The sequence below is a fragment of the Pelodiscus sinensis genome, chromosome 14, assembly GCF_049634645.1.
Source record: "Pelodiscus sinensis isolate JC-2024 chromosome 14, ASM4963464v1, whole genome shotgun sequence".
Classification (NCBI taxonomy): domain Eukaryota; kingdom Metazoa; phylum Chordata; order Testudines; family Trionychidae; genus Pelodiscus; species Pelodiscus sinensis.
Window position 1 is genome coordinate 12,455,545 of NC_134724.1, and position 13,487 is coordinate 12,469,031.

The 13,487-nt window shown below is 49.9% G+C and overlaps 1 protein-coding gene across 9 annotated transcripts in view; it reads right to left on the reverse strand.

Moving 5' to 3' along the window:
• CHD2 (chromodomain helicase DNA binding protein 2) overlaps window positions 1–13,487 on the reverse strand; it is a 108,649-nt gene that overhangs the window by 27,132 nt on the left and 68,030 nt on the right. For all 9 annotated transcript variants that reach the window (XM_075897005.1, XM_075897006.1, XM_075897007.1 and 6 more), the window contains 10 exons: window positions 11,864–12,052; window positions 11,167–11,329; window positions 10,617–10,769; window positions 9,014–9,085; window positions 7,341–7,490; window positions 5,507–5,655; window positions 4,279–4,375; window positions 3,204–3,296; window positions 2,501–2,674; window positions 1,280–1,455 (listed from right to left, as the gene is read on the reverse strand). In XM_075897005.1, the coding sequence (XP_075753120.1) occupies window positions 1,280–1,455; window positions 2,501–2,674; window positions 3,204–3,296; window positions 4,279–4,375; window positions 5,507–5,655; window positions 7,341–7,490; window positions 9,014–9,085; window positions 10,617–10,769; window positions 11,167–11,329; window positions 11,864–12,052 (1,416 nt within the window). The remainder of the gene's footprint in view (window positions 1–1,279; window positions 1,456–2,500; window positions 2,675–3,203; window positions 3,297–4,278; window positions 4,376–5,506; window positions 5,656–7,340; window positions 7,491–9,013; window positions 9,086–10,616; window positions 10,770–11,166; window positions 11,330–11,863; window positions 12,053–13,487) is intronic.

Below are 13,487 nucleotides of genomic sequence, written 5' to 3' on the forward strand. Positions count from 1 at the left end.
CGACCAAAGCGGTGAGAGCGGGAGGAAGACTTTGGGGGGACGGGAAACAAAGACACGTGGTGTGAGGGAACTGGCAGGATACTTGCAAAGTGTGAGGGAGGGAGGGAGGAACACATCGCAGGGAAGAACAAAGACATCGGGTAGGAGGGACCTTGAAGGATGCTACCAAAATGCAAGGGAGGAGGGATCTTTTGCACAGGACGATTAGGGAAGTGCTGACAGCAAAGCCCCTGTTGGAAATTGATGGCGGCAGGGAACAACAGAGCCTCACGTCCCACCAGCAGCCAGCACACTGGGCAAGCCAGGAGGCTAACTGCAGGAAAGCCAAGGTGGGTGACTGACAGCAGAGACCTGCGGTGGGCTGGGATGCTACGGGTGGCAGAAACCACAGCATCAGCTGGACCCACGGAGAGCAGCTGGCAGCAGGGAGCCGGTACATGCAGGGAGCTTGCTGGCTCCTAATGCAGAGCCCTCAGTGAGAGCTGCTGGCTCCCTGGAAACCAAGTCAGCTGCTGGGACCCGGCCTGTGCTGGGACGGAGCCCAGTGGCTCCAAGTTTAATAGCAGAGCCTGCAGCAGGACAGCTGGTTCCCCAGGAGCAGGGGCAGCTGCCGGGATCCGGCGCGTGCCAGGACAGAGCCTGCCAGATCCTACTGCAGAGCCCACAGTGGGCTGCACATCCCCAGGCAAAACAAACAGTTAACCATGCAACCAATAGGATATTTAATGGTTACATGGTTACTGTTTTAAACAACCTTTTACATCCCTACCTGAGATGCTGATGGAGGCTGACAATGTCAGGAGTGGATTCTGTGAAACACACACACGTGTCTCACGAGAGTCAAACTAAAGACCATCAGCTCATTCCACGCAGACCTACAAAAGGCCATCAGCAGGTGGCAAAGTTAGCACTATAAAAAGTTCAGAAGAATGGCTGGGGCCATATTTCCTCCCTAATTCTTTGGTGACAATACTAAGTTAAATAAACCACCCTGTCCCTGTCATTTACAATGGATGAATTGCCCATTACGCAACAGGACGAGCACAGAAGAACCCCAAGAAATGGAGGGTTTGGGAAGCCAAGTGCCCCAGTCCAGCAGAGCACTTCTGCACTTGGCTTTACTTTAATCACATAAACAGTCTATCTGGCCCGACTTCCCTGGCACCAGCAGCAGCGATGCAGGTGCTTTGCTGGAGCAGGGCCCTACCCTGGTGGTATCAGTATCCACACAGAATTTCCAAACGTGCTCATCTAACAGTCTACTGGGCACAGCACTGACCTCCTGATTTCAGCATCAGTGAATCCTTCCACCGTGTCTTTCCTGACGCTCCGTGGACGCCCCCTGCGCTTCGGCCTTTTATCGTCGTCAGTATCGTCCGTCTCGCTCTCCGACCCAGACGACCTCTGGATCCTTCTCTTTGATTCTGCATCCGAATCGCTGTCATTTGCCTGAGCCTGGAAGAGCCAGAAGGGAAGCACTCCGGTAACGAGGGCTAATTGGCAGCCTCTTTCGACCCTTCCCTAGCGCCGTGGATTGGCAATGCAAACACGGAACCCCTTGGTGCATATTCTGACCTAAGGCCAACTGGATCAACACGGGCACTGTCCCGTCGTAGAGGAACTGCCCTTCCCTCCCTCCTTGAAGTGTCTGGATGCCCAAGGCTCCCGTGTATTTGCTCATCCCCTTTTGACAGATTTCCAGATAACGCCCCCAAGCACTTCATTTGGAGCATACTGGTTCCTTATCCTAATGGTATTTTCTTGTATATCCAGGCCAAGGGGGAGGGCAAAATGAGTAGCTGCCCTGGGGCCCACAGCGGTGGTTGGAGCCCTGGGCCCTTTAAATTGCCATGGTAACACCGCTCTTAGGACTGGAGGGGGGCCAGTGCTGGGCTCAGGGCTGGCTGCCCCTGCCCCTTCTGCCCAGGGTCCTGCCCATTCTGGGAGCGTGGAGCTGCCCCTCACACGCCCCCCCCCACACACACACATCGCCCCTCCATGGGGCCCCTGTGCACAACCCTGTTCCTAGAGGATTTGAATGCACCATAGCACCTAGACACTGTCTCTGCTGGTTCCAGAAGGACAGGCAGAGTTTACCCACTAACAGCCTGCTCAGGTGTGAAGCTGAGTGAAGAGACAAGAAACATCCAAGGAAACGCCGTACGATGCAATCAAGAATTAATTCCCATCTAACCCCTCACCACGCAGTTGGTTATTTTCCCTTGCGCTGCAGTCTGTTACTGCTACTGGGTTCCAGCTCTTTTCAATGTACTGTTTTTAAATAAGGCCCAAGAAGAATTGGAAACATCGCTACTCAATTCCTCATGGACCCATATACCCTGTACCCCGCATGGCAGACCTGTGGCCTATTCTGTGCATTGTTCCAAACCACCATGAGGCGAGGGTGGGAATCAAACTCGCACAGAACAGTTCCTGGGCAAAGAGCATCTTTCCCCACACCTGTGACGTGCTCTCCCCACTTCCTGAGGCAGTGCCGTACCTTTTTCGTGGAGCTGCGGATCCTGGGCAGCATATAGATTTCCTCCAATTCCTTCTGTCGTTCCTCTTCCTCCACTTTCTTTCTTTGCTCTTCTGGAATAATATCATCCCAGTCCCTCTGAGACCTCTCTTCCAGCTCAGTCTCTTCTTCCTCCATGGTTGCAAAATTGGCCACCTTACAAGGAAAAGTAGGATTAGAAGCTCCCAGTGGCAACATTAGCAGAGATAGGCTGGTCCAGTCTCAGCTTTTCTCTGGAGGTCTTTTCCCATGTAATCGGTTGTTCTGTTCTTGTTGTCTGTCATCTCTTCCAGCAACAATCAATCACTGAACAGTGCATGCAATTTATAAGCTTGGGCTGGAGCCTTTGCTAGATTAACCTTGCAGTTTCTAAAGTTAGGAAGTTTAACATTTTCTTGTCCATCACCCAGATCATTTAAAAGCCACAACACATTTCTTTAGTGGGCCTCACCCACCAAACCTATCAGCTGGGCAAGGACCACCTGCTTCTGTGCACCGTGCAAAGGCTTTGGCTAGAATCTATCCACGGGAAGCCAACATGGCAGGTGCGTGGCTGGCCAGTTCTGTCCCTTCTCCTGTCACTGAAGTTATAATCAAAGGTGACCCTGGCAAAGACCATTCACTCACCTACTCTGCTAGGATTCAGTCCTTTTACTCACTTGTCCCTAGGGACTCTGCTTTGTACCTTGAATTGCGACAGCAGCTCATCTGTAGCGCTCGAGGACACTTCGTTCTCCCGGGTTTCAGCCAGGCGTAAAATCTCATCGATATCCATTTCCTGCCAGTCAGGAAGAGTGGATGATAAAATCAGAGGAAACACAGCAACAGCAAGGAAAGGGGGGGGGGGGGGTTACGGGACTGACTTGTGAGGTGCGACTGCTAAACGCGAACTGCTGGAATAACTGAAGAAGGGAAGGTGGGGAAGACAAGATCTGCAACTGAGAGTGTGTCACCACCCAGGAGGGGGACAGACTCTTTAGATGGTTCAAGAAGGTACGAAGAGGAAAGTCGGGCAAAACAACAGCCTGAATAGCTGGAACCAGCTGCTGTGTGCGATCTTCTCATCTGTGGAATGGTTCCCTGCAGGGACCTGCCTGAGTTCCACTGCGTGGCCCATGAACAGGGCTGTTCAAAGCACTCGGTAACACAGTGCCAGAAACGACCTTGCACTGGGATGAGCAGAGGGGACCCTCTCTGACTCCTGTACTTCTGTGAAAACTACAGAGGGAAGCTGAAACGGGACTCGGAGGAGCGGGGATGAAGTGGACTTATTCACAGAGCTCAGTCCCTGCTCATGGCGGGTCCGGGACCAAACCCCGCTGTGGCTCTGCAATTTAAAATGCAAAGCCGAGTGGAGGGGGCTGGCTACCTGGCTCCTACTGACTTTTAAATTGCAGAACCACAATGGGGCTTGGTCCTGGCATGAGCCAAGAATGAGCCAGGCTGCCTGCCCAGCCGGTAGCAGCCCCTGTCCGGGCGGGAGGGGGGATCCAAGTGGGAAGTTGGGAGCCCCTTGCAGGAAGGGAGCAGCCTCCCCTGTTCCCCACCCAGGGCTGCTGCCTCTAATAGAGGCAACACGGAGCCAGTGCTGGGAGGAACAGGCTTATAAGCTGGCTCTGCCCAGCATCAGCTCCTGCCCGCCCCAATGCCTCTGATACAGAAGCAGCAAGGAGTGGATGCAAGTAGTCGACTACTCCCTTACATCCCTAGAAGTGACAGTCAGGAAGACCATCAGGGCGCAGTGAGGTCACTTTAACTACCTGAGGTTCAGCTTCTTCCCCTTCAATCTCCTTGAACAGATCCTCAGCGCCAAACTTCAGAATTGCTGTCAGCTCCTCTTTGTTGAAAGGATTTGAGCTGCAAACAGGAACAAAGATGCAGTTAACTTGCAGGAGTTTTACAGCAGCTCTGCTATAGTATAAACTTAAGACATAGATAAGCCTCCCTCATTAGGTCAATGTCATGGGGCAAGTTCTCAACCCCTCACTAAAAGACCTTGTGCTCGGTTCTTGATCTGTCGCCCAGCTCTGTTTCAATGCCGAGTCAGATGGCCAATTAAAAGCAGCAGTATAGATGGGCTCCCGGGAAGGGACTCCCATGTCTTAGAAGGGTGAGAGAGCAACCAGTCTGCAGAACCCAGCAGACTCCTTCTATTCTAGTCTTCCTAAAACTTGAGGTGAAATTACCCTTCCTTCTTCACCCACCCAGCTATTTCATCTTTCACCTGCTGCATCAGGAGTTGCAGAAGCTGACCAGGGCCAAGTGGTCCATATGGTCATTTTCTCCCTACAGCACCAGCTGCTGAGTGGAAGAGACCACAGATCACAACACGGTGAAGGAGTTGAAGAGCCAGGAAAAGTCTCCCATGAATCCTAGATAATTAGTTACACCTATAGGCTGTGTCTACACTGGGCCACTTATTCCGGAAAAGCAGCCGCTGTCTACACTGGCCGCTTGCTTTTCTGGAAAAGCAATGACGATCTACTGTAAAATTGTCAGTGTTTTTCCGGAAAAACTATGCTGTTCCCATTCGGGCAAAAGTCCTTTTCCGGAAAAACTGTTCCGGAAAAGGGCCAGTGTAGACAGCACAGTAGTCTTTTCCGCAAAAAAGCCCCGATCGCGAAAATGACGATCGGGGCTTTTTTCCGGAAAAGCGCGTCTATATTGGCCACGGACACTTTTCCGGAAAAAGTGCTTTTCCAGAAAAGCATCCTGCCAATGTAGATGTGCTTTTTCCGGAAATACTTAGAACGGAAAACTGTTCCGTTTTAAGCATTTCCGGAAAAGGGTGCCAGTGTACACGTAGCCATAGAGTCTGCATGGAAAAAGAGACCAACTGTGTAGCACTCTTATAAACCTACTGTCAATTTCTTCAGATAACAGTGATCTTGGGGAGCCCCATAAGAAAAAAGCTGAAATCCCCATGACCGTGGCATGGTTTATTGCATATTCTCCATCTGATGCTCTCCTCCCCATGTAAGCCCTTACTTGGATCTCCCAGAGTTGTTATCCAGCACAGTACGGCCTGTGGTGTCCATACGCTGGATCACCAGATGATCCAACACCATCTTTTTCTTGGCCCTCTCAATGATCTCTTCTTCCACTGTCCCCTTTGTGACTAAGCGATAAATGTTCACCTATGGGGGTGGGAAAAAAAGCAGAGCTATTTTGTGGATCTGCAACACACAGTCCTGCCTAAATTACAATGCAGCCAGCACTACTTAGCAGACTGTAGCAATAAGCTGTCTACATACTCCCTTCTTGCACAGATGTATCCTGCATAGTATATCTGAACCCCTAATCCAAAACACAATGCCCCATGGCAATTATCAAGAAAACTATTCGCAAGAAAGGCTGTTCTTGCCAGTTCTCCAGCCTGCTTTCTAGATCAGAGACTCCAGAATACCTCCCCAAAATATTGTTTGTAGATTTCAAGGCTAGAAATTACTTTTATGATCATCTAAGTCTCACTATCTGCATAATACAAGCCAGAGAACTTCAGCCAGTAATTTCTGCATCAAGCCTGTAACTAGAGTCTGAGGATACTTCTACAGTGCACAGCTATTTCAGGATACTGGAGGTATCCCAAAATAGCTACCCCATGTCTACACAATATTTCAAAATAGTATTTGAAATAACGAGTGCACTATTTTGCCACCCCGGTAAACCTTGTTGCAAGAGGGATAAGGAATAGCTCAAAATAGCGTGTTATTTCAAAATTTGGTACTTTGTAGACACACCAAATTTCAAAATAACATTATGAAATAGATTCAAAATAAGATACGCAATTAGCGTAGTGCAAACTGCATATCTTATTTCAAGTTCAGGGTGCTATGTAGACACACCCTGACGGAGAGGGTGTGTGGGTGTTGCGTGTATGTAAACAAAGAAACACAACAGACCTGCAAAAAAACTACAGCTGAAACATATGTCTGCTCTAAGCCCCATACTGGCTCTGCAGGCTTCTACTCAAAAATGACTGATAACTTTTAGGCCTCCCAGCCTTGACAGTGTCCCCTGCCTGAAGCCAATGCCTGATGCCAGAGGTGTGGGCAATTTTAGGCTATGTCTAGACTACATGTCTCGGTCGACGGAACCATGTAAAATAGTTTATTCGGCATAGGCAAAGAAGTGGGGATTTAAATAATCCCCGCTTCATTAAAATAAACATGGCTGCCGCGCTGTGCCAATGATCAGCTGATCCGGCACAGCGCAGCAGTCTGGACAAGCCGTGGTCGACAAGGGAAGCCTTTGTTGACCCGCTCCAGTAAACCTAGTTTCACAAGGCATACCAGAGTGGACGACAAAGGCTTCCCTTGTCGACCGCGGTGCGTCTATACTGCTCCGCTGTGCCGGATCAGCTGATCATCGGCACAGCGTGGCGGCCATGTTTATTTTAATGAAGCAGAGATTATCTAAATCCCAGCTTCTTTGCCTATGCCAAATAAACTATTTTACATGGCTCCGTCGACGGAGCCATGAAGTCTAGACATAGCCTTAGTGATGAAACTAAGAACCATGTGAAATTTGCTTGGTTTCATGATCGACTTAATACTCAGTACAGATTCATGAGTATTGAGAGAATCCAGGTATGGTTTTCAGCAAACTTGGGCTGATTTGATTTTGCTTCTCAGATTTCCTGCTTACCCTGCATTTCTGGGGAACCTGAAGGATTATGCAGCTCAGCATGAAGGAACCCATTTGCAGAGCCCCCATAAGCCAAACACGGCCCAGCTCTGCAGCAACCTGACACACATGCATGAGCTACAGTGTAGGACCGGACTGTATCATAGCACAACGGATCCATGGCTGCTCTCCTGACCTGCTTCTTCTGTCCAATTCTGTGAGCCCGAGCCTGAGCCTGCAAGTCATTCTGGGGGTTCCAGTCCGAGTCAAAGATAACCACCGTGTCTGCAGAAGCCAGATTAATCCCCAGTCCGCCAGCTCGTGTCGACAACAGGAAACAGAAGTCCTACGTACAACGACAAGACACCGGTGTACAGCTCACAAAAGTGATCTCAGGTGCTTAAAAACATGTTGTGCAACAACCAGTGAATTAATACAGATTACAATATGCCCTACAGAGCCATGTGTTTTTGTGGCCAGGTCAAGGGAGAGGAAGGTGTAATCGAATGCGAAGGGAGAATGGAGAGTGTCTGGGAGTGGGGGTTTATTAGGGACAGAGGTCAGGAGTCATCACAGGGCCGTGAAAAGAGACAGAGTATGAAGCCAGTCTGAGACAAAGAGGTGCTCAGAGCAGGGGCAGCATGTGAGAAAGATCTTCCTCTTCTATGGAGAGTGGGAAAAGGAAAAAGACAGAGAACTCTGGTATTTGAGCAGCATAGCACGAGCAGTGGCACGACGTGCAGCAGGAAGAAGGATTCCCCACCCTATCCATTTAAGCAGTCCTAGTATGAGTGGCGTTGGGAGATGCTGATGGGTATAGGAGTCGACGGGCACGGGTGCATGGCAGCCATTAGCACCCCCAGGACTAAACCACATCAGGATAGCAGAGGAAGGTGTAGCTGACAGATGGCAGCATGTGTCCCCGGGAGTTACAGTCAGTGACAGAGAGGTCAGGACGCTGAAGGGGTGGGCCCAGTAGGTGTCGCTGTGGGCAGCAGAATACAAACAGCTTGGAAGAAAGGGCACCTCCGGCTTGTTGCTTCTGAAGGTCAAATGAAGGTGTGTATGGGGTTGCCCATGAGCAGCAGGCAAAGGCGAGTGCATTGCACTGTACTTGCACTCGTACTCCTGCAGGACGGACGGCCTCACACAAAATTAAGCCTAGCATGGACTTTGCAAGTCACTGCCTGGGAAGGGCAGGACCAAAGCCAGGCTGATGAAATTGGGCAGCCCTGGAGTTCACACCTCCCTGCGAACCCCCTTCCTCCCTTCAGTGCCAGCTCCTTTGCTCTCCTATCTGCACCAGGCCTTGTCTCCTTTGGTTCTTTACCATCTGTGGGCTCTGGCTTTCCAGGCAAAGTCATGTCTTTCAGACCGCTGGCTGGCCTGAGGCACAAAGCAACCAAGTGACATGCATGTGGTCAGAGCAAGCCAGTGAGCCCTCTGGACTCTGCGCCTTCACAGCTGCCACCAGACACCCCTGCCTGCCAGGCACACTCTTTCCTCTGACATTTCCAATGCAGGAACCACCTCACGGCTCCAGCCTGTGCAAGTTATCAAATGAGCGCTTCAGTACTGCCAGGTCCAAGAAGGGGAACGTCTAATGGGGATTAATCCTTCACAGAGTCGGATTTTCAGGTCCCACCCTTTGTGAGGCATCGGGGCATTTAACGAGCAACACCAACAGCCCCAAGATACATAACATGCCACTGGCCACGTCTTCAGACACAGCCTGGGCGCTGTAACAAGCCACTCCCTGAGCACAAATAGCAGTGCAGCCGAGTGGTGAGCTCGCACACGCTTGAACGTCCCATCCCCTTCCCTTCTGAAGCAGCTTTCCCTCAGGCAGGGAACCCCCAGCTGTCGTACCTCAGAGCCATCAGCGTTGAAGTGATCCAGTGCTTGCTTTCGGATCTCCCCTTTGATCGAGCCGTCCAAGCGCTGGAAAGATCAACAATAATGATAAAAGAAAGAAAGAAAGTAAAGGAACCCTGAGGAACTGCTGTCCCAATGCTCTGGGAGCTCCACCGTCTCCTGTCCTACATCCCTTCAGCTTGGAGCATTTAATCATTAAAAATAACTGATTAAAAATAACTGCACTGCTTGAACCGGCTGTGCCGAGGGGGAGGGAGGCGGGGAGCGTGCTTAGGCAGCAGTCACACGGTGGGTGACACTTCAGCTCCCATTACAGGCTCCCCGCCAGGATCTCTGCATTTACAGACCTCTCTGGAGCTTATCAAAGGCTGATGCTGATGCCTGGAGGAGGAAGGGATGTTTTGCAAAGACTGGGCTTTTATTTCTTATGCTTTTGCATGTTTAAAGCACGCTCCTAGCAGCCCGGGCCAGGCGCACGTGTAATTCTATAAAAGCAAGGTGCGAGTTGCCTAGTGAGCCAGCATCCACCGCAGAGAAATACAGGGCAGCCAGTTTATGCCCCACCCCACAGGCACAACACACAGGCTTTTCAGCCTATCCTGATGAGCTCTGTCACTCCAGCAAGGGAATGCTGAGAGCTCTCTGCTATCAGACTCAGGGCTGGTTCACACCTCGGGACTTTTAGCAAACGTGCATCTGCTCAGAAGACAGTGCCAGGAGCAAGGGCCATCTCTCTGGTAGCCAGAACGCAAACAGCACAGAGCTTTAATGATCAGTCCTCAGACACTGACTTCTCCCCTTCCTTAGAGGCTCACATCACAAAAGCGCCCCCCGCCCTTGGCTTTATCAGCACTTAAAGGAGCAGGAATTCAATGGAGATTCCCAGTTCACACGGATGCACTTTGCTCTAGAGCAGGCATGTCCAAAGTCCGGCCCGCGGGCCAATTGCGGCCTGTGTTCCGGTTTAATACGGCCCCCCGGGTAATTTGGCAATATCTATCTTTTATGGCCCCCAACGAATCCATATGTATTGAGATGAATACATTGTAAAATCTCAGTTAATGTCAGTTGGTCTAAATCAGTTATAAATATATTTGGACTCAACATGTATACTTGGTGTTATGTTCCTGTTCATATTTTTTGAACTTAAAAGTTGACAGACAACCTTTATTACCAATAATATGTAATGTACTTTTCAATGTTCCTGACATATATTTCAGCTTTCTGGATTTTTTTTTTCATCTGGCCTTCAGATATGAAAGGCAGAGTGATTTAACACCTGTTTAGATTTGTCATCCATGTGACGAAATGAAAAGTATGCCGTTTGCAATAAACTTTGCATAAAATAGTTAATTTGCATTTAATTTTAATGGTTCAAAGAATGTCAGGCAAAATGGTCGGCCCTCACGCATGTTCACTTCATCAAATCTGGCCCTCTTTGAAAAAAGTTTGGACACCCCTGCTCTAGAGCCTCATGCAGTTGGCACTACCTGGCTCATGGAGGCTGAGCGCTCAGACTGCTTATGTCACCTCAGTGCTCCCCGATTTGAATGCTCAAGCGAGCCCAGAGCGCGCGCTCACCCCTAACCCGCCTCACCTGGAAAGGATAGTGCTTGATAGCCAAGTATTCCGCCAGGATGTCCAGCATTCTCACCATCTGGGAGAAGATCAGGACTCGGTTACCCCTCTCCCGCAGCCTGGTCAGCAGCTTGTCCAAGAGAATTAGCTTTCCACTGCTCCTGATTAGAGACTGAAGAAGTAACAGTCATTCCAACAGATGCTTCCAACCACGCTTCCGTATGCACTGTACAGACCAACATGTCCTTGGTTCTTCAACGCAGTTTTGTCCCAACATTACTCCAGCCCCGTCACAGAGCTTTATACGGAGAAGGCCGCGCGACAGAGACAAAACCATCACAGCCTGACCTTACGCTGTATGTCCATCTTGCCCACATCCAATCTAACCAGACACAAGGTCACCCTTAACTGGGCTGGAGAAGTAGCGGTTTGGCTGTGGGAAGGAGACAGGAGCAAGTCCATGGGACAGAGGCAACAGGAATTCTGCTTGCAAGGTATTATTGTAGCATGGAGACAGCCAGGAGGGAGAAGTACATGGGAATGCAATTACACGCCAAAGAACTACCCACCATCAGCATCTCCGCGCCAGTCTCCCTTTCATTTTCTTCCGGAGGTTTAATGAGATAACAATGGTTGCAGCACTTTTTCAGCTCCATCACAATGTTAAGGAAGCCAGACGTGCTTCCTCTGGTCCCCTTCGAGAGAGCCTTGTAGTTTCTTGTCAAAATCCACCTGCAGGCAGCAGTCAGGGAAACAAAATCCTCAGGTCAGGCCCTGTCATTTCTCTGGGGGACAGCACAGACCGGAGAGACTTGTAGAGACAATTACGCTAGGGAAGCTGTTTCTCCTTCTCCCCACCCATCTCCTTTTCCATCATATGAAACTCTGCTTACTCCTCTCTTGAAATTCCAACCCTCCGCCTTCTGTGACATTATTTACAAGGCAACATATTTATATACGGGCCTCTATGGGAGGAAGATAGGCCTGGTCTCCACCTTGCATGCTGCTACTCCACTTTAAAACCAAACCACCCAGTGTGGAGGGGATTGTAGCATGTCCCCAGAGGCAGGTAAAATGTAGGCAAGAGACTGTAGTACTTTATTCTGCTTCTCACTGGAAAGCCTCCCCTACTGAAGAAGGCTGCCACTCCTGGTGCATCTCATAATGGCTGGGGGATATAGAACTACAGCCACTAGACACACTAACGAAATAACCCACCAGACCTGTTTCTACTGGGCACGTTCAATTGCTCAGTAAATGCCTTACTTATAATACTGCTTCTGCAGGGCAGACATTTCCACCCGGAGAATCTGTTCCACCTTGGCCGGGAGGGATTTCTCCACATCCTTCTTCACCCTCCGCAGAAGGAAAGGCTCCAGGACTTTGTGAAGGCTCTGGTAGCCATTCTCTCTCCCTTTCCCATGATCCTCTTCAAAATCTTCCCAGAATTCAAACCTGGGGGTACAAGTTAGGAGGGGTGGGTTAGTACGCCCCTTACCTAGTCTCTGTGCTGTTTATGCTGACACAATGCCAATCAGCTGAGAGTGCATTACAAACTATTTATTCTGCCCCTGCCTCTGCATGTAAACATGACATTTTCAGTGGTTACACGCTTACAAAAATAAACACATTTTAACACCTCTAGGTTATGTCTACACTCACGGCTTCTTGCGCAAGTAATATGCAAATGAGGCTAAGCGTGGAATATCACCGAGCCTCATTTGCATACCTAATAAGCCATCATTTTTTTCAGAAGAGGCTCTTGCGCAAGAAGGAGCGTCTACACTGCCCCTTCTTGCGCAAGAAAAACCCTCTTGCGCAATGCCGTTACACCTATTACTTTTCAGGAAGAACGGCATTGCGCAAGAGGGTTTTTCTTGCGCAAGAAGAGGCAGTGTAGACGCTCCTTCTTGCACAAGAGCCTCTTCTGAAAAAAATGGTGGCTCATTAGGTATGCAAATGAGGCTCGGCGATATTCCACGCTTAGCCTCATTTGCATATTACTCGCGCAAGAAGCCGCGAGTGTAGACATAGCCTTAGTGAGCTCTCACAGAAAAATAATAAAAAAACAATTTACATGTGGGTGAACACTTTTCACAAAACAATCACTCCTTTCAGTCCTCAGGCTCAAAGAAAACCTGCACAACACTTCCAAAAGATGAACCAAGGATCTTAAATTCATAACTTCTCCCCACCCCTTAGAACTCCCCAGTATTTGTTTTGTCCCAGCGCCCCTCAATGCCAGCCCTCCAGCACTAGCCCCTGCCCTCCTCACTTAGCCTTGCGCTACCTCCCAGTCTCCAGCTGAGCGTTGCTGCCCAGGACACGGCTGCTCTAAGGCTGCCATGCCGGGCTCCACGTGGCCTTCCTACCACACAGCAAAGCGCTTTGCTGTGTCCCGGAAGAGATACCGCCGCTGCCCAGTGCTGGTTGGCTGAGAGGCGGGGCAGGACACACCTCTCCCAATAGTCATAGCGGGAGCGGTGTACCCCAGCCCCGGCCCCCAGAGCCGCGGCGGCCTGGCCACGGGCTGCAGACCGGAGGTTGGACACTGCTGACTTACAGTGTATGCTAATGCCTTATGCTAAACAATCTGTTCCACCTTCCAGCATTTTACTGTGACACTAGAACAGGGATTCCCAACCTTTTTCGGTCCCTGTACCCCCTTGGTTTTTAGTAAACTTTCCGTACCCCCTATTCAATATGAAAGGAAATAAATTCTAGACTCTAGAATCCACAACTTTTTTCACTACTACTTTTGGAATATTTCAATTAGGATAATCTAGTTATTTACCAAATATTCCCAGTACCCCCTTAACAAGCTTCTCGTACGCCCTGGGGGTACACGTACCCCAGGCTGGGAACCCCTGCACTAGAAGTTCCTTTGTCA